This window comes from Mustela nivalis, assembly GCF_964662115.1.
Source record: "Mustela nivalis genome assembly, chromosome: 12".
Lineage (NCBI taxonomy): Eukaryota > Metazoa > Chordata > Mammalia > Carnivora > Mustelidae > Mustela > Mustela nivalis.
Window position 1 is genome coordinate 92,248,859 of NC_139031.1, and position 22,811 is coordinate 92,271,669.

At 46.3% G+C, this 22,811-nt stretch overlaps 1 protein-coding gene across 2 annotated transcripts in view; it reads left to right on the top strand.

The window, feature by feature from the left end:
• The window catches only part of ABCA13 (ATP binding cassette subfamily A member 13), a 321,989-nt gene that overhangs the window by 7,685 nt on the left and 291,493 nt on the right, over positions 1-22,811 (top strand). For both annotated transcript variants that reach the window (XM_082692779.1, XM_082692780.1), the window contains exons 2-3: positions 10,930-11,023; positions 14,648-14,771. In XM_082692779.1, coding sequence (XP_082548905.1) covers positions 10,930-11,023; positions 14,648-14,771 — 218 coding nt within the window. The remainder of the gene's footprint in view (positions 1-10,929; positions 11,024-14,647; positions 14,772-22,811) is intronic.

Here is a 22,811-nt window from a genome sequence, read left to right on the forward strand (position 1 = left end):
TTTTAGAGTTTCAAAACTGCAGGAAGTACTTTTTGAAATTTTAACAGATTTTACTTATTTATTTGAGAAAGAACGAGTGAGGAGGGGTGGAGGCAGAGGGAGAAGCAAACTCCTCACTGAGCAGGGGGCCCCACGCAGGACTCGATCCCAGGACCCTGGGGTCATGACCTGAGCCGAAGGCAGCCCCTTAACGACGGAGCCCCCCAGGCGCCCCTGCAAGAGGCATGTTTTATTCACCCACAGGTCGGATCGACAGTCCCCTCGCTACTGGTTTCATTAGATTTGAGTTTTCTCTGTTTTGGACTTCTACCTACTTAAGGTACACTTGGGGGTATTCTGCAAAGCTTTAGTTTATCTTTATAAAAATTACATCCTAGAATTCAGGTGGCCAGACTCCCCCCTCCACCCCCCCCGCCGCCGCCATGCAATGGTCTTCTCTGCCTCAGGTTACTTTGTCATATATTTAAAACGTGGTCAAGTCTGTTTTTGGACAGCTGTGGTAGGCACCATATGAATGTTTGATGCAAGAGTGTGAAAGGAAAAGCAAGTGTTTTTCAGTATAAAGCTTAAAAAGCCATAACAGTAAAAAGCAAAGCAAAACAAACAAACAAAACCCCAAAACAAGGGAAGTGAGAGAGAGGGCGCATCTTGTTCCGTCCTGGCTAACTCAGTGGCTAGCTCAAAGATTTGCAGGGACTCCCTTAGGGGGGGATTTTGGACACCGACGGAGAGGTCTGGGGAGTCACAGCTCCCAGTGGCAATGGGCTGCTCTTGTGGCACTGTTTTATAGCTGGGACCTCATAATACCTCTGGGAAAGTCTCCTCTCCTGAAAGGCTGGCATCCGGAGGCCCTCCGTGCACCCCAAAGGGACACAATAGAATTTCACGCTCTCTGCAAAGCCCTTTGTCTGCACAGACCAGGGAGCAGACTAATTACACGCTTTGCTCCAGCTTCCGTGATATTCTAAACTTGTGATGCCTCCTCCTTGCCCGGCCAGTAGGTCTCGTGACCACGTTCTCCTTCTGGAAAGCCCTCTTTCCTCCTTGATTCACTGCTAATTCTCATTTTTGTACTGGGGGTGTTTTATTTTTTGTGGCTTTCGGTTATAAACGATACCCCTTGCTGCCGGAGCAACCAGGAGGATTTAAGGATGAGCTTCATGGAACCGCACCTGCCAGATGTCCCATGCCCGGAAGACGGAGGGGCATCTATTTCATGCTGAGGCCTGCGGTTCAGTCCACCATCTACTTCAGACTAGGTCCAGGATGTAGGGCAAACTACTGAAGATTTCGATCTCCGATGCGGAAAACTGGCAAAAAATTACCTACCTCACTGGCTGTTGTATGGCTGAAATAATGGAAGAGCACAAGCTTGTAGACGGTGCAGGGCTCTGGATAGGATAGGAGGGCAGGGCCTGGTCATCCTGATGCGTGTGTCCCCAGAAGAGTCCCACGCACGGGATGAGCACACTTCCTGATGAATGAATGCATGAACAAACGGACAAATGAATGAATGAAAAATACACTCACTTTAAGGGCGCCTACGTGCTTCATTCGGTGAAGCATCTGCCTTCGGCTCAGGTCATGATCCCAAGTTCCTGGGATCGTGTCCTGCATCCGTCTCCCTGCTCAGAGGGGAGCCTGCTTCCTCCCTCCGCCCCACCTCCACTCCCAGGAGTGCTCTCTCTCTCTCTCTCTCTCTCTCAAATAAATAAAATCTTTGAAAAAAATACACCTGACTTTTATTCCTCCAGTGCACAGCAACTTAATGATCCATTGTCCTGTTTATTTTTTTGCATGACTTACGTTTTTTCTATTCACAGATAAGAGAAGCGTTGTTGAGCACACCTCTCTCTCTTTTTTAAATTGTGTTGTGTTGGTCACCTCACAGTACATCATTAGCTTTTGATGCGGTGTTCCCGACTCATTGGTTATGCACAACCCCCAGTTGAGCACACCTCTTGACTCATGTATGTAATTATCTTCTCAAAAACAATTAGCCTGAACGTTTTCGAAAATTATTTATTTATTTATTTAGATTTTATTTATTTATTTGAGAGAGGGAGAGAATGTGCACAAGAGAACTAAAGTAAGAGAGAGTCAGAGAGAGAGGGTGAAGCAGGTTCCCCACTAAGCAGGAAGTCCAATGCGGGACTCAATCTCAGGACCCTGGGATCATGACCCGAGCCGAAGGCAGATGCTTAACGGACTAAGCCAACCAGGCACCCCCATTTTTATTTTTATTTAAAGATTTTATTTATTTTAAACGGAAAGAGACAATGTGCACACTAATGGGGGAGAGGGAGAGAGAGAATCCCAAGCAGACTCCCCGATCGGCACGGAGCCGACACGGGGCTCGATCCCACAACTCTGAGATCATGACCTGAGCTGAAATCAAGAGTTGGACAGTCCACTGACAAGAGCCAGCCAGGTGCCCCTGTAATTTTCTTTCTGTATTTCCATCACTTGTTTTTCATATTTCTTGAGGATACTTAATAGGCTTATAAATGCTTACAATTATTTCATCTTCCTATTCTAAAACTTCCATTATTATATAGTGATTTTTTCTAGACCTAAGAACATTGTCTTAAAGCCTCCTGTCTGATTTCACCAGCCAGTTTTAATATTTACCTTGCATGTCTTTTTCATCTCTTGCTTTTTTAAAAAAGAAATAGTTCTATTTATTTATTTATTTAATTTACTTTCTAAGTGGGCTCCACCCCCAACACAGGGCTCAAACTCATGGCCCTGTGACAAGAGTCAGTGAAGAGTCACATGCTGCACTGAATGAGCCGGGCAAACACCCCTCTTTTTCGTCTTTGTAGTTCAACCGGTCGGTGTCCTTATAGTCTAATTTTATTTGTTCCGAATAACAGATAGTTTTTAAAAATGAAACCTGAAAATACTTATCTTTCAAACAGTGAGCTTAATCCAAGCATTTTTTGAAATCTAAGCCTATTATTTGCAAAGCTCTTTAGCGTTGGTCTCTGGTTGGATAACTCGGTTTCTAATTCACTGAAAATTTTCTTTTGCCGTCACTCTTGAGAGGTCATTTCTCTGGGTACGTAATTCTAAATTGATCGAGTTTCTCTAAGCCATCTACAGATATTTAACTTCTTCTCGTTTCTTGCTATTGATGAGTTCTTGGCAAGTCCAACCATTCCTCTGAGGTAGTGTGGCTTTATTTCTTGAATTGCTATTGAAATCTTTCCTCGGACTTAGGCGTGGTGAATTTTACAGTGGGTTTGTGTTTCCTGGCAAGTGTTATGTTTCCTTTATCAATGGATTTGTGTCTTTTGTATGTTCTGGAAAGTTCTCAGCCATCTGTTATTTGAATATTTCCTTGCCTGCCTCCCCTCCATTCCCCTTGAAGGGACTCTCCTCTCTCACTATATCTTACACTTAAAGATGCAAGTAAGGACGTCAATCTTCTTCTTCTTTTATTTTTTTTTCCAAAGATTTTATTTATTTACTTGACAGACAGAGATCACAAGGAGGCAGAGAGGCAGGCAGAGAAAGGGGGAAGCAAACTCCCCACTGAGCAGAGAGCCAATGCGGGGCTCGATCCCAGGACCCCGAGATCATGACCTGAGCTGAAGGCAGAGGCTTTAACCCACTAAGCTGCCCAGGCGCCCCTTCAGTCTTCTTTTTGACTTATTTATTTATTTATTTATTTATTTATTTATTTATTTATTTTTGGTCCCTCTCCTTGTCCCTGTTCTCTGGAGATCACTCTGGAAGACCAATAATGCGACAAAAACCGTGTTCTCGTGGCAGGAGTCCTGATGTTTCTAGTCAGTGTGCTTTTGGAAACAGAAGTGACATTATTGGATTTTAATATTTGTCCCACTTTTATTTTGGTTGGGTGTCATTGCCAAGATTTTCCCCCGTGGGGTTCATGATTAATGAATGATCGGTGTTTTTTCTTTTTATGATAGAGAATATATGTATGTTGGTTCACACTTAAGGGCCAATTTCATTGGTTATCATATTTTTATCACACTTTCTCTTTGAACTTTGCCCATTTTGATGCGCTGGCATCTACCACTGAATGCTATTGGGATGTATTTGAGGCTGGACTGATTTTTTCCCTACTTGTTAATGAGTTGTTTTTTTTTTTTTTTTTCCTCCCCCTCTGGATTCCTGTGGTATCCTTCCTTTGTCCTTGGAGTTCAAGAGCCATGGTTCAGTTATCGCTTCAATTTTCCCCCCGAAATACAGCATAGTCTTCTCGTCTTCAGATAAACTCTTCTCTATTTCCAAAAAGTTCTCCTGTATTCTATCTCTGGGAGTATTTTTTGTCACATTTTGCTGGATTCTCTACTTCAGGGATGCTCTTTTGTGTTTACAGTCCTACCGTTAAAAATGATTTAAAGAAAATCACTGTTGTTATCTCAAACTGTTCCTCTAATGCAGAAATCAAAATTTAACCGGCGTCTCTTCTTTTTGTGTGGTTTCTGAATCATTTAGAATTGCGCAGCGATGATTCAGTCATTGTTATGTGTTCATTAGATCTGCAACCTCTCTTTTCATTTACTGTCTTTTTTTTTTTTTTGGAGCTCTTGTTTTGTGAATGTTCTTATTAAATTGTTTTCCTTTATGAAGTGGTTGTAAAGAACTTCTTCATTTTCTTTGCATTGTTCACTTCCCGGTCATGCTTTATGACTTTGGTTTGCTTATTTGTTTCTTTCTCTCCGGAATATTTAGACAGCTGTTTCGTTCTTCCTTTTAATCTGTTTCATTCTTGGAGAGCTCAGCCGGGTGTTATATCTGTTCTCAACTCTCTTTTCCGTAAATCTGAGGCCGGTTTGATTTCTCCCTCAAACTCTAGCGCAGTCTCTGAAGACACCCTATATGGGCCGATTTTCTGTGCAGGAGGGATGGTTGGGATGAGAGTGGAGACGGGCAGGAGGCCAGGCTGCCGGTGAGAGGATATGCAGACACTGTTGCAGCAGATGGGCTCTGTGCTCTGGTTTGGGATTTTGTCCAGTGTTTTAGCCACGTTCATCGCATCCAGTTGGGGAAATTGTTTCTCCAGCTCTGGATTCTTTCCACCTGATTATGTGAAGCCGTGGAAGCTTCTCCAACGGAGTCAAGCTCATTGCTCATTTCTCTTTGCATTTCTCGTGCCCAGCCACATTTCCCTGACTCCTGCCAGAGGGAGAGAGGCGACGCCTTGAGAGTGCTCACCCCACAGATGCGGGTGTCGGGGCCGGGGTCCTGGGATTGCAGGTTGCAACATTATAGCTTTGGAGGTGTGGGGCTGAGTCAGGACTGACCTGTCGTGGGCTTGCTTGATCTGCTCCAGACTTGTTCCTTGGCATTTTTGTACTTTTTGTATTATGGAAAGACATGTCATCTGTCTTTCTCCTCTACCTTCTTTTCTTTTTCTCCCCTCCTTTTGTCTGGGAGGAGAGAACATTTGTAAGGAAGTGTCCATATTTTATGCATACGTGTCTGTGTATGGAATGCTAAGGTCTCAGCAAATGCCACTGCCCTTCAGCCGTGCTTTTAGGAACCAAGGAGGGCCATCCATGGAAGTCGTGGTAAGGGCCACTTCGGATGTGGAGGTCAGGGCACAGAACCGGGCACTTCTTCTATCTCCTGGTGGGAGCTTCTGGCCCAGGACTCTAATGTGAGGTTACGTGACTGGGGGGCTGCTGGTTTACGAGCATAGACGGGTTCCCCATCTGATTGCTCTTGAGAGCCTTGGACAACACGAGTGTGCTCTGTTCTCGGCCCTTCCTAGTGCAGGGAAACCACTCCTGGTGGACCTGAGGTGTGGGCCACGGTGGGAAGCCTTCCCATTTAGCAGGAATGGGATGAGAAATGTCAGACAAGGGGCGCCAGTGTGGCTCAGTGGGTTAAAGACTGCCTTCAACTCAGGTCATGATCTCAGGGTCCTGGGATCGAGCCCCACATCGGGCTCTCTCTCAGCAGGGAGCCTGCTTCTCCCTCTCTCTCTGCCTGCCTCTCTGCCTGCTTGTGATCTCTGTCTGTCAAATAAATAAATAAAATCTTAAAAAAAAAAAAAGAAAAAGAAATGTCAGACAAGACTCCGGGATGATGAGGACAGACCAGATGAAGAGCGTGATACAAAGCTGTGATGAGCGAGAGCAGGCAGCCTCTGCAAGCTTCCAGAGAAACAGTCTCATGAAAGGCGGCGATTCACGCGCTCACAATGGGCAGTGACACAGCAGAACCCGCTGTTCAGAGACTTTGCTTCTGAGCGGAGTTATTTCAAATTCCGAACAATGGGAGGTTTTTCCCACCTGGGCTTTTCCGAGCAGCCGGGGATGGGCTTGTAATCAGAGACCCGATACAGTTTTTTGAAGTTTAACCAGGGTTCTGTTTTATTTCAAGATCGCCAAGAAACTTCTCAAGTATACGATGTGGAGTTTTATATTTTTTAACAATGCTATTTCCATTTGAAACTGGAGATCCCCCTTTGACTTGAGGGTGGGACGGGTAAGTAGCTTCATGGCTGCTTACCGCCTATTTTAATTCTTCTGTGACAAGGCCCCTTAAATGATGGTGGTCTTTCCATGTAGGAGAAAGAAAATCCAGGTGCTAGAAATGAAAAGATTGATACATGGATTGCATCAGAGATTTTGATAATAAGAAGGCAAATAAGACACTGGAGAAAATATTTGCAATACTTTAAGCCAACAAAGGATCAATTAAGGAATTCTTCAATTCAAGAAGAAAATAGGGAAAAAAAAAAGAAGAAGAAACAATGATGCACAAATGAGTTTAAAAAAAAAAAAAAAAAGGCCGGGAGTGCCAGGGTGGCTCAGCCGGTTAAGCATCTGCCTTTGTCTCAGGCCATGATCCAGGGTGCTGGGATCCAGCCCCAAATTCGGCTCCCTGCTCAGTGGGAAGCCTGCTTCTTCCTCTCCCTCTGTCGCTCCCCCTGCTTGTGTTCTCTCTCTGTCAAATACATAAATAAAATCTTTAAAAAAAGGCAGAAAGAAAAAATGCATTGAATGGGCTCTGAAACAGTAAGACTCTCTCTTTAGTGTTAGACTGAGTGTCCTCAAGTTCTTGACCTGTATAGAGTCCTGTTCGTGCGTTACTGACTGTCTAGCCTGTTTTGTGTCTGACTGTAAACTTTCGTTCTATATAGGTGTGTGTGTGTGTGTATGAATATAATAGAAACATGGATACAGGGAAGAATGAGAATTAATGGACAAGGAATTATTATATACTAATCCATGAAATGCTTGACCTAAATACTTAAAGAAAAATTCTTTTTGCATCTTAGTTTGATAAAACATGGACAGACATTTAAAAGCCTGTTAATCTCGGGTGCTACTGAGTGTGGGATCAGAGGAAAGGTGGCTGGTTTAGCTTTTACTGAGGGCACGTTGGTTGTGGCTATGCAAATTAAACATCATACACACTTCGACTCAGTGGTCTCACTTGGTAGTGGTACTCCATAAAGAGACTTACAGAAGTCAGCCAAACGTGTGCAGAAATTCATGACAGTGATGTCCCCAAACAGAAGACTGTGTAAGTTTCCATAAATAGGTGGTAGGTTGAATAAGTTAAACTCTATAGTAGGTTATTGGGCACTTTTTAAAAACAATGAGGTGGGGACACCTGGGTGGCTCAGTCAATTAAGTGCGTTGACTTGGGTCGTGATCCTGAGGTCCTGGGATTGAGCCCTGAGTCAGGCTCCCTGCTCAGTGGGGAACCTGCTTCTCCCTCTGCCTGCTGCTCCCCCCGTTTGTGCACACACTTTCTCTCTCTGACAAATAATTAAATAAAATCTTAAAAAAATAAATGAGTAAAGTAAAAACAATGAGGTAGATCTATAAGGGCTGACACGAAAATTTGTTCCTCAAAACATTACCTATGTGTATGCATTTTTTAAGATGCGTTTATTTATTTGAGAGGGAGAGCATGCAAGGGGGAGGGGCAGAGGGAGACGGAGAGAGAATCCCAAGCAGACTCTGCACTGAGTGTGGAGCCCGATGTGGGGCTCGATCTCACCACCCCACAATCACCACCTGAGCCAAAAACCAAGAGTTGGGTGGTTAGATGACTGCACCCCACCAGGTGCCCTGCTGATATAGGTTTTTAAAAAAGAATTCAGGAAACTGTCCAGAGAATTTAACCTTCGGGAGAATGGTTGTATTCTCTCTGTACTTTTTGAATTTCCTAACCAAGCATGTATGTAATTATGTATAACATCAGAGGTTGTTATATGGATGTTGGGTCCAAACCATTTTCTATTTTCTTTCTACCTCTCTGTCTAAAAAAAATGGCTGCTTTATGTCATTTAAAAATTTTTAACTACCCCCCCACCAAATTCATTATGTATTTATCCTTCTTAATTCTGTCTAGTCATTGTTGAATTTGGGGACGTTTTCTGCTTTGCACACCTGTATTCAGCCACAATCAATCAGGAAATCCCCCCCACTACAGCTCTACTCCCAGACTTCAGGAAAGGATTATTTGTTAACAGAGAATGAACAAGGTGACCTTAACGATCTGGCGTCTTCTGAATGCTCTGACCTCTCTTCTGGTGTAATTACCATCCTTTGAGTCAGAGGGTGGCCTCCTGCAGACGATTTCCCTCTTCTCAGGACTATGATACTGAAATCAGTAATTGGTCAGAAACTTTTTGTGTAATGACACACTTGCTGGCATGAGGAGTATTACTCCAGGAACTGTTTCAAAGACGGTGATCTCTTTTCTTCTTTTTCATTTATTTATTTTTTATTTTAAAGATTTTATTTAGTTATTTGAGAGAGTGAATGAGAGTGAGGGAGCACAAGTAGGGGGGAGGGGCAGAGGGGTGGGGAGAAGCAGACTCTGTGCTGAGCAGGGAGCCCGATGTGGGACTCGATCCTAGGACATTGCGATCATGACCTGAGCCAAAGTCAAGACGCCTAACCAACTGAGCCACCCAGTGGGTCCTTCTTTTTTTCTTTAATTACAGTAGGGATTGAAACCTTTTCCACCTGTGTTTTGTCTTTATGGCTTCTGGCCTCATACACCCAACCTGGATGCTATTAGAGGCTGTTTCCTTGCAGGGAGGAATTGGGACAGGCTGTTCAGAGAGCAAAGAAATCGAAGAGACGAGAAGTTCATTTTGGCTCAAAGTGTTACAACTTCACGTTTGAAATGACCCTTTTTACTGTTCGGCGGAGCATCCTTAACTTTCTAACCTGCAGATGTTAAGTTTTTGTTCATGCATTACTGGATGCCTCGCCTGCTTTCTGTCTGGTTATACACTTCTGTGTTTGTGGAAGGACAGGAGTGGAAGTCTGCAGGAGAACATTATCCAGCGTAAAATCAAGGGAAGAATGATGACAGTAAGAATGATCTAGTGATAACTGAGGATCTTCTTTCTCTTTTTAAAAGATTTTATTTCTTTATTTGAGAGAGAAAGAGAGAGAATGAGAGGAGAGAGGTCAGCTAGAGAAGCAAGCTCCCTGCTGAGCAGGGAGCCCGATGCGGGACTCGATCTCAGGACTCCAGGATCATGACCTGAGCCGAAGGCAGTGGCTTAACCCACTGAGCCACCCAGGCAGCCTGAGGATTTTCTCTTAATTAGTTTTTCACTGGTTTATAGCTTGGGTGTTTCTTTCTTAAATAAATTCCATGTATCCTTGTGTGGGTTTTTGTTGTTGTTGTTGTTTGTTTGTTTTTTGTTTTTTGTTTCTTTTTTACTTTGAAGATTCGAGGCTATGCAAGTTATTGCAATCCTTTTCCGTAGCTCCTTTTTTTTTTTTTTTTTTAAGACTTTATTTATTTACTAGATAGAGAGAGAGAGTACAAGCAGGGGGAATGGCAGGTGGTGGGAGAGGGAGAAGCAGACTTTTTCTCTGAGCAGGGAGCCCAACACAGAACTTGATCCTAGGACCCTGGGATCATGACCTGAACCAAAGGCAGATGCCCAACTGACAGAGCCACCCAGGTGGCCCCTTATCTATAGCTCTTTTGTTATCTATGTGAAAAGATTTGACTCCAATTATCTGAATTTTAGGAATTTGTTCCAATCTTGAGAAAACAATTAAAAAAAAATTACTGATAAAAAATATTCACTGGCGGGAGAATGTGACTTACAGTATACCCATTTGGTAAGAAGGTTACGCAACCAGTAAAATGTTAGTTATGAACCTTGTGTGGCAACACTAGAAAACACTCAGAAGGGGCACCTGAGTGGCACAGTAGGTTGGTGTCTGACTCTTTATTTCGGCTCAGGTCATGATCTTGGGGTCAGGGTGGAGTCTGCTTCTCCCTCTCCTGCTGCTCCTCCCTCTGCTTGTGCTTCTTCTCTCTCTCTTTCAAATAAATAAATGAACAAGAATCTTAAAAAAAAAAAAAAAAAGGAAAATACTTAGTGTGTGTGCCACTGCCATCTTTAGGAAAATGTCTATTGGATGGAAAAGTCAGGAATGTTCAAGAAATTAGAAAAATGTTGGGTACTTCAGTGGCTCAGTCAGTTGTGTGTCTGATTCTTGATCTCAGTTCAGGTCTTGATCTCAAGGTTGTGAGCTCAAGCCCCATGTTGGGCCCAGCGTGGAGCCCACTTAAAAAAAAAAAAAGAAAAAAAGTAAATTTGTTGGAATGTGAGTAGTATGATTGAAGTTACTTATTTAATTTCTTTAATGCCATGAGGTCTTGTCATAAAATAGGAATGTAGAGAAAGAAGAAAGACGTGGAAGACGTGCCTTTTGGGAGAACTCTACGGAGGTGACTGTCATGGGTCTGGATGTGGTGATGAATGAACTGGGCCTCTTCGGTGGGCTCCTGTCTCAAATGACTGTTCTCAGAGATGCACCGTTGGGATGATGATGGCCTCCTTTAAAGGAGGCCTGACCTGGCCAGCGTGCCGTCCTGCAGGAGCGGAGGATACCGCCACAATTAGCAATTTACTCAAGCTCTGATTTTTTTTTTTTTTAATATCTTCTGCAGGTCCTTTCTCTTGCTGAATTCTTTTGGCCATGTATCCTGTTCATGATTCTGACAGTGCTACGCTTTCAAGAACCTCCCAGACACAGAGACAACTGTAAGTTTCATGTTTGCTGTGCTTTTTGAACTACGGAGCTCTGGAGAAAAGAAGTGCAGCTCTCTTTCTCTGTTCTTTATAGACTCTGAAGAGTTTATAGAAGAGTGGAATGAGTGAATATTCATTGTAATGTCATCATAGCTGTATCTCTGGGGTCATGCCAGTTTACCATCATTTTATTTATTTTTTCTCTTAAGAATGAAGTTCACACACGTCTGCTTCATCTGGCAGAGAGATTTATTCCTCTAACTAAACTGCCTTTTGGGGCATAGGTTTCTATGCTCTCATGAACATGCAAAGAGGAGAAGATGACGTAAAAGTGGGAGATACAGGGGTGCCTGCGTGGCTCAGTCAGTTTGTGTCTGCCTTCAGCTCAGGTTGTGATCCTGGAGTCCTGGGTTCGAGCCCTACATTGGGCTCCCTGCTTGGTGGGAAATCTGCTTCTCCCTATATCCCTCCCCCTGCTCGTGCTCTCTCTCCCTCTCAAACAAATAAAATCTCTTTGAAAAGTGGGAGATACATTTCACAGTTTGCCAGCATGATACTGATGGTAATGGTGGTTATATGGAGGTGGGGATGATAGTGATGACGAAGATGACGGAGATGATAAAGATGATGGTGATGATGGTGATGATGGTGATGATGATGGTGATAATGGTGGTGGATGATGTGTGATGGTGATGATGGTGATAATGGTGATGATGAGGGGGTGGCGATAATAGTGATGATGTGTGATGATGATACTGGTGATGATGAAGACGGTGATGGTGATGATGATGATGGTGATGGTGATGATGATGGTTATGATGATGATGGTGATGGTGATGGATGATGTGTGATGGTGATGATGGTGATCGTGATGGATGATGTGTGATGGTGATGATGGTGATGGTGGTGATGATGGTGATGATGATGGTGATGGTGATGATGGTGTTGAAGGTGTTGATGGTGATGAAGGTGTTGATGGTGATGAAGGTGGTGATGATGGAGGTGAAAATGATGGTGGTGACACACTGATAAACCATTACTGACTAACTTCCTCTGATTCAGGAACTTTATCAAAAAGACCCTTTGTTTGTCTGGCTTGAAATCTCAGCAGCATTGCCGCTTGAGAAATGACGACCTGTTTTCTTTCTACTGGATTTATGCCACTGGAAATATGGATATTGTGGTTAATTCTGAAAATGTTACATGAACTGGCTTGGCTGGTTTAGCGTCTGCCTTCAGCTCAGGTCATGATCCCGGGGTCCTGGGATCGAGCCCCAAGTCGGGCTCCCTACTCAGCTGGATGCTGCTTCTGCCAGCTTCTCTGCCTCCTTATGTTCTCTCTCTCTGTCAAAGAAATAAAATATTAAAAAAAAAAAAAGGAATGGGCTTTATATAAAATAGCATGTCACTATCCAAAATAATTTATTTACTCATCCTGGGCAACCACGCGCTGCGGGCCGGCCATGTCCAAGGCCTTGCTGAGGATAGCGTAGTGGACAAGCCATTCTCCCTGTCCTTCCGGAACTTGCTTTTGGGCCAGACGAGTACAGTACAGTGGCAAAAGTGTCACGTGAGCCCAGAGGGTGGGTGGCCAAGCCATGTGGGGAAAGGCTACCGGGGAACTGGCCCGTGAAACTTTGCTGGACTAAGGTGTGCAGGAGAGGAAAGAGCCAGGCAGGGCAAGCAGCCTGGGGAGAAGTGGGACTAAAAGGAGTCCCAACGCCCGAGAAGCAGGACGGGGTTGGAGGAGTACACACGCAGGTCACATCCTTCAAAGGCTTTGTTTGCTGCCGAGGATGGTCAACCCCTAAGGGCACGTGGGAGCCCGAGACCCTGGAGCGTGAAGACCTGAGGGATGGGCCTGAGGCAACAGTGGAAAAATGTTTTTGAGTGTTTTAATGTCAGTAACAGCACTGAAAGGACAGTACAACGTCCGCTAGTCAGTCCCGGTGGCCCCTCGGGAAGAGCCGCCTGTGATGTCCCTTATCTGACTACTCGCTGACACCCGGTCCGGCCGTGGTCATCAGGAACACTGTCCCTGCCAGAAAGTGGCGAGGGGACCCTTGAAGATGCTTCTGAGACGTGGTTGCCGGTGAGCGATGGCAGGGAGGAGAAGGCTTTGTCAGAGCCTCGAGGGGGCCCGGGAGCCACAGTCCCGGAAGGACCACGCCTGGAAGCCTCACCTTGCCACCCCCGGGCTGTGTGGACGTGGGCACGCGAGCTTGCTTCGGGGAGTCTTCTCCGTGACAAGAAGCGAATTTTACCGGCTTCCGGAACTGTCCGGAGGACTCAGTGAGAAAGCCAGTTGTGAGTGTCCCAGCACAGGGCTTGACCTACAAGAGGGGACCAACACATTCGTAACCCCTCCCGCACTCTTCCCACAGTCCCCACGCCAGGTTGCTAATCTTGGAGACAAAGTACGTCCAGGACTAGAGTCGTCTATCGCTGACCCGCTGAGCACCCGCTGTGGGGGCCACCGTTCCTGACACATGTCCCTGAGGCAGGGAGGACTCAGAAATCACAGTCGGGAAACATGCTTCTTCCTACTAGCTGGGGCTATGACCCCACATCTCTGTCTGGTCTCCTTAGCGCCCTGAGCCTTGTGTTAGCTAAGATCTCCATTTGCCTGTCTAGCTTAAAAGCCTGATCATTCATTTTTGTTCATTCATTCATTCGTTTGCTTGTTCATTCGTTCATGGATTCACACAGCCAATGATTACTGACTGTCCTCTGCACGTCAAACGTCATGTTGAGTGAACCCTGGGCATCGTGCGTCTCCCTGTCTTGGAGAGCATGATCCTTTCCCGGACCAAACTGGATTCGCGGTGAAAGCCTTCCCCCGGTTCTACGAGCTGCTCCTGTTAGATCAGGAACGTCCAAGCTGCCCGCACTCCTCAGCATCCCCACCATTGCCGTCCAACCATCGGGGGCCTGGAGGGCGGGCAGGGCGGGGGGGACACGGATGGCCCACGCATGATCAAGCCAGGTGCCTTGTGGCAGCATTTGTCCCGAAAACCCTTGCATCCTATCCACTTTTCTTAAACTTCTTTGCGTTATATGATCTTTAACAACTAGATACGATCTTTAACAACCTCCGTCCCGTGCGTGTCTAGGGAGCATTGTATCTGGAGGCAGGGCTGGGGAGGGGGCAGAGCAGGGAATACAGCGACCTGATGAATCTTGGTGTTCTAAGGCCACGGCCTTGCAGCGTGAGCGCGGACCCCGGGAGAGCTGCTCCGTAGGAAGGCTTCCTTCCTTTCCTGTCTCCCTCCCTCTCGCTTCTTTGAGCTCTCTGACTTTTATTTTTGTATTTTCTTAAAGATTTAATGTCTTTGTTTGAGAGAGAGCAAGAGAGAGCATGGACGGGGCAGGGAAAGGACAGAGGGAGAGGGAGAAGCAGGCTCCCCGCTGAGCAGGGAGCCTGATGCGGGATTCGATCTCAGGAACCCAGGATCGTGATCTGAGCCCAAGGCAGACGCTTCACGGAAGGAGCCACGCAGGCATCCCCAATCCTTTAAATTAATTACAAGATTAATAACAGAATAACACTGTCTAAGACACTACCCTTCTGACGAAGGCGCATTGATGTCTGGTCCCGGTTGTGTGAACTAGTTTCTTCCTTGCCTCGACTCTCAGGTTTTTTGCAAGCCCGGGACCTGCCCAGCCGAGGCGTGTTCCCCTTTGTTCAGGCCCTTCTCTGCAACACAGGCTCAGCCTGCAGGAACACGAGCTATGTGGGCCCGACGGAGCACCATTTGCGGTAAGAGAAACACACGCGCCGCCTTCGGAACTCACGGGAGCGGGCGGGATGCTTTGAGGAAAGCCTCATGGTTCGGGGGAGGTCGGAGAGCCCGCACAGGCCATGGTTCGGGGGAGGTCGGAGAGCCCGCACAGGCCAGGATTCACGGTTACAAGATGATCAGTGGTGGTAAGTGCAGATTCCCATGAGAACGTCTGTGGCTAACGACGGGTTTCGGGAGGTCTTCTCACGGTTGTCGCTGGGACCACAAAGCGACCGCTGATTCACAAATGTCACTCGCGGGTAAGTTTGTTTTCTGTAGCTGAGACATCCGGCTTCGGAATTACTCTCTTGGCCAACAGTGCATTTTGGTGCCGGATGCCGTCAAGCCAGCGTCTGTGAGGGGCTCCCACTGGGGTTTTCCTGCTGTGCTCTTTCGGACCTGGCTCCTGTGTGGCTATGGTCAGGTGAACACAGTGGTGTTTACCGCCTTCTAGTTGACCTACCTGGGACAGGTGGCAATTCCTCGAGCCAAGGCACCCTGTGGCAGCCTGGCGGGGGGGGGGGTCTGTTGGCATCAAAGACCACACAGAGAAAGGGCTTATGTGTGTCCTGGGAGAAGAGTCAGGAAAAGGGGGGTTTGGCTTTGAGGATCCTGAGTGCTCTAGAAGCTTCTTTCAGCAGAGGTAGAGACCAAGGGAAGGGGCTGATGGGTCGACCGGGCCAGGCATGAAATCTGGGTTTGGTTTCGTCTGCGCTTCCCGGCGTTGGCTGCTCTAAGACCTCTCCCATCTTCATCTCTCCACTTGCAGTTACAAGCAGAAAAAGGGAAGTTTCCAGGTCATTTTGGACACGTCTGGTACGGTGTTTATCCGGGGTGCTTAGAGATGTTTTTGCGACAGATGATCTAAAAGTATGACAGAGAGAAAATCATTCAGGAGTCGTCTGAAGTCTTGACCCCGGAGCAGTGAGGGGTCTTCTTGCGTGCGAAGTGAGGGTAGGAGTATACAAGTGTAAAGACCTCTTGCTGGGTTAGGTTTAGGAGGCCTCGAGCTTGCCGGCCTCTCTGCCCCAGGGCCCCGCATCGCTTCCTCCCTCAGAATGGACACCGAGGTGCTGTCAAAGTAGGAGACGTGGGCTTTGCCCCCAAACAATGGCCCCATTCTTGCTTACTTCTGGGCATCTGTGCACGTTCCTTGACCTCTCTGAATCTCGGGTCTCGCTTCCCTGCCTCCAGCGCCATGAGTTTGGAGGACAAAGTCCAAGAGACCCCTGGCACCATGCGTGGCCCAGTAGTGATAGCGAGTTCTTGTTGCTCGGCTGTAACCGTGAGAGACTGTGGGTCCTCACCACGAAAGAGCTACCCTCTTTCCCCCACCGTGCTCACCACTTCCCTACCCCCTCCTTCACTTCCCTGAAATGCAGGGACTGTCCCAAACCTGCTGCCAGGGTTTCGCACCTCATCCAGGGGGCCCCCTGTGCCTGGAGGGGGCAGCAGGGAGCAGGAATGAAATGCCTCTGGGCGTCTACAGGTGCCTGAGGCAGTGGTCTGACAGGTGCAAGATGAGGCAGAAAAAGACACCCGCAGACAGTGCTGGGGACAGACGCAGGGGAGTGAGAACACCGCCTCTTGCAGCTCCCAGCTGGGACCTGCCACCTGGCCATACTGCGGGCTTGTCCCCCTCTTGGTTCAGCTGTGAACGGCCTTGACCTTCAAAGCTGTGCCAAGACTCTCTTCCAATCGCCCTGCGGTGGGAACTGGCTCAGCTTCCACGTGTCAGAGAGCCCAAGTGTCCGTTTCAAGTCTCTTTAAACGTTATCACGGTGAGTTTTGTGTGTGGATTTTCACGCCCTTTGTCATGCCCCTGGGAAAGTTCATCCTGGGCGCAAGTCCCCTGTTTCACCTGCTGGAGGACATGAGTATGAAAATCGACTTCCTTATTCGTGACTTTGTGGGGAGCTTGGCCTTGGCCCTGACAGGAGGGTCCCAGGGCTCCCGCGTGAGTCATCCCGGGAAGCAGGTTAAGCGGACGTTCTCACTCGGTGTCCAGCATCATTCCCGTGCTTTTAAGGCAAAGCCACGGCACAAAAGCACATCTCATGCCCACATGCCCGTCGCTCCCTTTCTACATGGACAGCCCCGTGGCAGACAGCACGCACCCCGGGACTGTCTTCTCTCTGGTGTGGGGCGCCCTGCTCTCCCGCGGTCCTCATGCCCTCCTGTCGGCTCTGTTCTGTTTCTTCCTTCTCAGGTCCACCCCGAGCCCTGGAGGATCCCCTCCAGTCCCTCCTGCCCTGCGGTCTGACTCCTGCCGCTCCTCCCGGCTTCTGGGCTTCCTGAGCACGCTTTGCACCCTGCCCTGCGTGTCGGCCCCGTTTCTGCCTTTCCACTTCTGTCCATTCCAGGCTCCTTGACAACCAGCCGAAGCCTCGATCTCCTTCCAAGGCAGCTAAGAGTTCCATCCTTGTCCCTTCAAAGGATGGAGGATGCGGGGGACGTCCAGGAGTCCAGGAGGATTCTGTCCATGCTCATGGCCCCGTCGGTCCTTCTGCGATTACATGTTTCTGTCCCCTCCCCCTTACGCTCTCCCTCCTCTTGCCCTCACACTGTCAGGCTTTACCCCTCCGTGGTCACAGGTCCCCTTCCGCAGGAAACCCTGGCCCTGGAGTAGTTTTCTTCGTGGCCTCTCTGTGGCATCGTTGTTAGGAGTGTTTCCTTCCGGACTCTGTACCCCTGGACTTGTTCCACCAGCCCAGAGGCCCCTGGGGTTGATCTTGTTCCAGACGTTTTGGGTCTCCTCTCCATTCGTGACCTCGGAAATGAAGGGGAATCGTCAGGGTGTTGGGAGACGGGAACATCAGGATGCCCTTGTCTGTGACACTGACGGACCTGCATGGTTTCTATGGGGCTGCAACGATGGAACTAATTTCAACTTCTTTGTCACCTTCAGGCCCTTTCCTTCTCCTTTACAGTTTCCTCTCTAAGGAGCCACAGAGGAAAGGCAAGTTCACAGCATCCTGGGGGTTATGTACAGGCCCCTTCCTGGAGCTTAGCCAAGAGCCTGCCCAGCACCAGTACTGGCTCAGCCCCTGGGGCTCTGCTGGTCCTCCGCTCTGGGGGTGTCATCGGCTGGGTTGGGCCAGGGCCGTGTCTCGTGGCTGCTGGCGCCGTGGTTCAGTGCAAGGGTCTCTATCTTGCTCTCTCCACGCTGCACAGTGTAGAGGCCCTCCATCGTGTTGATCTGTTCCTTGCTCAAGGATGGGTGTGCCATTCATCTCCCCTGGGAGATGTAGGTGTTCAGCTGCATAACACACCCCTGCACTGGTTCCTAGAGCACGTGTGCAATGTTCCGCTCCTCACGGCCGTGTAAGAGGGGCCCAGACGCCCCACTTCTTGCTGTTACTTTCAGCCATTCTCAGGGTCAGCTTGCATTATCCGAGTGTAGTTTTGACATTTCTCTAATCGTGAATGATGCAGTCATACCGTGATTTCTAAGAAATGGGTCTGTGGTCATCTGACTGATGGTTTTCATCCCTGATTTCTGGTTAATCATGGTGATTTGGGGTCCCTCCCCGGGTGGGGGTAGGGTAGGGGTGGGTACTGGTTGCCGGGGGAGCCAACCTGGTGATTAGAGGGATGGATCTTTCAGGCTCCACTCCCCACCCCTCCGCCTCCCTTCCCAGGAGGGGTGAGGGGTTGAAGGTTCAATCTGCCAATGGCCCATGATTTAATCAAGCCTGTGTATGTAAGGGGGCCCTCATGAAAACCCAAAAGGACAAGGTTCGGAGAGCTTTTGTGTTGGTGACCACAGAGAGTTTGGGGACAGTGCTTCCTGGGGAGGCAGGGGAGCCCCGCACCACCTCCCCAGACCTCTTCTGGGGCAGCTGTTCCCTCTGACTGTTGGCTGGTATCTTTCGTTATATCCTTTAATAAACTGGTAAACCTAAGTGTTTCCCTGGTTCTATGAGTCATCCCAGCAAATTAATCAGGCCTTTGGAGGGGACCGTTGGAGCCTCCGCTGTGTAGCAGGTGGTCAGAAGCACCATTGACAACAATGACAACGGCTGGCGTCTGGAGAGGAGTTGGGATGGTGCTAGGGAACTGAGCCCTTCACCTGTGGGGTCTGATGCTGTCTCTGGGTAGATGGTGTCAGAAGTGCATAGAATCCTTGGACACTCTGCTGGTGTCTGACGATTGTTTGGTGTTGTGAAGAGGGCGGGGACCCTCCACATGTTGGATTTGGGTCTGGGAGCCATAAGAGAGATGGTGAATTCTCTTTTCATGCATTTACTGGCCATGTGAACTTTGTATGTGTGAAGTGTTTGGTCAAATCTTTTTACAATTAATCGCTGCATTTTAGTCTTGGTTTTTATTGAATCCTTAGGGTTCTTTACATATTGTGGATACAAGTCATTGATGTGAAAGATGTATCATGACTATTTTGTTCCCAGCTGTGACCCGTCTTTTGAAGAGCAGCAGATTTCTTGTTTGTTTTGGTGCTTTTTGTGTTGCTTCCTAACGGGATAATTTACCTCAGTTTAGGTCTTGAAGATGTCCTCCTAGAGGAAAGAAGATTTTTCTCCTTCTTTTAGGGGTTTTATAGTTTTAGCTTTTTGTTTAGGTGCACAATCCATTTGGAGTTAATTTTTATCTACGAGGTGGGGCACGTGTTGGACTTTACCTTGTATTTTAACTTATGGGAGCTCAGCTGTTCTAGTACCATTCTTCGAAAAGGCTATCCTCTGCCCACTAAACCATGTTGGTGCTTTGGTTAAGAGCTGGCTAATCCAATAATAATATGGTAGTTGTGTTGCCACACTCTCCTATTTTAGTGATCCTATGACAAATATTCTCAGTAACCATCACTGTAGTGAAGGTCTCGAAATGAGGGGATATAAGACCTCCATCTTCATTATGTTTTTCAAAATTATTTAAGCTCTTGAATTTCCATGTAAACTTTATTTTATTTTTAAAGATTTTATTTATTTATTTATCAGACAGAGAGAGAGTGAGCGAGAGCAAAAGCAGGGGGAGCAGCAGGCAGAGGGAGAAGCAGGCTCCCAGCCAACTGGGGAGCCTGATGCAGGCACTCGATCCCAGGACTCCAGGATCATGACCCGAGCTGAAGGCAGCTGCTTAACCAACTTTAAAATCCTCTTGTTTATTCTTACAAAAAAGCCTGCTGGGATTTTTATTGGAATTACATCGAAAATAAATAAAGCCTTATAGAGAATTAATTCACATACCATAACATTGACCCTTAATTAAGGTGTGGAAGTTGATAGTTTGTGGTATATTCACAGAGCTGTGCCTCCACCACCATAATTTTAGGACATTTTTCATCACTCCCCCCAACCAAAAAAAATCCAAAGCACTTGTATTCATTAGCATTTCCTCCCCGACTCCCCAGCTCCTAGCCTACCCATCCACTCACCTGTTTTCTGGGGCTAGAGATTGGACTGCTCTGGAAGTCTCAGAGACGGAAAGACACCACTTACGGGTATTTTTGTAATTGGCTTCTTCCACTTAGGGGGACGTCTCGAAGGTTCCTCGCAGTGGGAAGTGTCGGCCCCTTCATTCCCTTTCATTGCTGCCAAGTTCTGTTGTGCAGCTGACCGAGGGGTTCCTACGTTTTGGCTATTGTGAATTACACTGCTCTGACTACGCATTTTAAGTTCGTATAAGTATGAACTTAGGTTTTCGTTTGTCTTGGGTGTATGGGAGGTCAGATGACGACACTGTGTTTAATGTTTCGAGAAACTCATTGTTTACAGGATGGCTCTCCCTCTCCCCTTCCCAGCTGCGGTGCATAAGGGCTCAGTTGGTCCATACCCTGCCCTGTCCTTCGGGTGTTGCCATCTGGGTCTCTTTGTGGTTTTGATTTACATTTCCCCGATGATTTATGATCTTGATGAACTTGGGCATCTTTTTTTTTTTTTTTTTTTTTAAGTAGGCTCCATGCCTAACAAGGGGCTTGAACTCACAACCCTGAGCTCAAGACTCGCAAACTTCACTGACTGAGCCACCCAGGTGACCCTGTTCAAAAAACTCGTAATGTGGACACTAACTGCTAGTGCCTTTGTAATATATCCCTTAGGACTTTCCGCATCCATGATCATGCGACTGGAAATGCGGTTTTTACTTCTTGCTTTTCTAGCCCAGACTCTTCTTTCTATGACTTAGAAAGTGTAACGTGTTCTCGTTTACCCACTTTCTCTAGGTTCAGATTTAGATAATTGATTTTAGATCTTCTTTTAATGTAAAGATTAAAAGCTATGTATTTTTTTCTGGGCACTGTGTTAAGCCATCATGAATTCTGACATGGTGTCTTTTCATTGGCAGTAGGTTCAAAATATTAACCGAACGCCACTCGTGGGTTATTTGTAGATCAGATGCTTTCTTTCTAAACATTTGAAGATTTTCCTTAAGTCTTTTTGTTACAGATTTATATGTAATTCCACTGTGGTCAGAGAACACTATGTGATTTCAGTCTTCTTAACTTTGTGAGGTTTTTGTTTTATTTTTTAACCGTCCTCGCCTATGCGCTCCTTTGATGAATATTTAATGTGAACCTGAAGAAACGATTTGCCTTCCGCTGGTGGGTAGGATGTTGTGCAAGTCTTCAAGTCTTTAGTGATTTTCTGTCCACTTGTTCTATAAATTAACAAGAAAGGAACTGAAATCTCCAATCACAATTGTAGATTTTTCTTTTTCTTTTCAGTGCTTTTGGTTCTTGCTCTGTTTCCTTCAAAGCTCTGGTGTTAGCAGACACACATTCAAATTGTTAGGTTTTCCTCAAGGACTCATTTCATGTGACCGAGGGATGCTGTACTACTTATATGATGCACAGAATGTGGTTTCTTATGTATGCAACAAATAACATGCCTACTACACAATGTATCATAGAAGGATACGTAATCTCTTTCTCCCTGTTTATAGCCCGTGTTTTGAAGACAGCTTTGTTGGATATTTATGTAGATGTTGTAGTTTTCTTTGGCTTAGTGTCTCATGATAGATCTTTTCCCATCTCTTAACCTTTTGGCTGTCTGTGTCTTTACAGATTTGCAGTTTAGACAGCATATAGTTAATTCTCTTTATTATCCACTCTGACAGTCTTTGCCGTTTAATGTATGGACTATTTATACTTGATATATTGGATTTGTGTATCGGCACTTGCTTTCTCTTTTTATTGTCTCTACTATACTCTGGTTTTCCTCTTTGTTGCTTTTTTATGTAAATGGTGTAATTTTTATTTCACTTTCTACACTATTGACTTACTAACTCCAGCGTTTTGCTGTATTTTCCTAATGGACTTGGCCGCTTCATACTTGCGTATGTGTATCTGCAGGAGTGATTTCTAGAAGCAGAATTGTAAGTGAAGGGATGAATAAATTTTTAATTTTGATGGTGTTTTCCAAAGGCTCCTTTATGGAGATTGTAATATTCTGCATTCTGTCTTCCAAGATGTGAGGATAGTTTTGTTCCCCCTGTAGTGAAACCAGGAAAGATGTGGTTGAACTTCTACATTTCTGTCAGGAAACTGATGAGAAATGAGACATCAATGCCGTTTTATTTGCTTTTTTCTTATTATGGGGATGTTGAACCTATTTCTGTATCTCCGTGTACAGCTTCTACTTATTTTCCTAGGAAATGTTTATTCATGTCCTTTGTCCATTTTTTCTCTTGATTCACGATTTTTTTCTTCTTTACATATTAAGGAGGTAAACCTTTTGTCGTATAAGTTGTAAATTTTGTTGCCTGAGTTTGACACTTATTTTTGACTTTATTTTTTAATCCATCTTAAAGTGATTATAGATCTAAAGAGTTGTAAAACAGTTCATTGAGTTCGGTTTCCTCATATAGTGACATCCTCTGTAACTCTAGTACGATATCAAAACCAGGAAGTTGACATGGGTACCACACTGTTAAGTAGACTATGGGTCTTATTCTATTCTCATCACTTTTACATCCACTCATTTGTGTGTGTGTGTGTGTGTGTGTGTTGCTATACAATTTGATCTCTCATATAGGTTCATGTAACCACCATCACAATCAATATC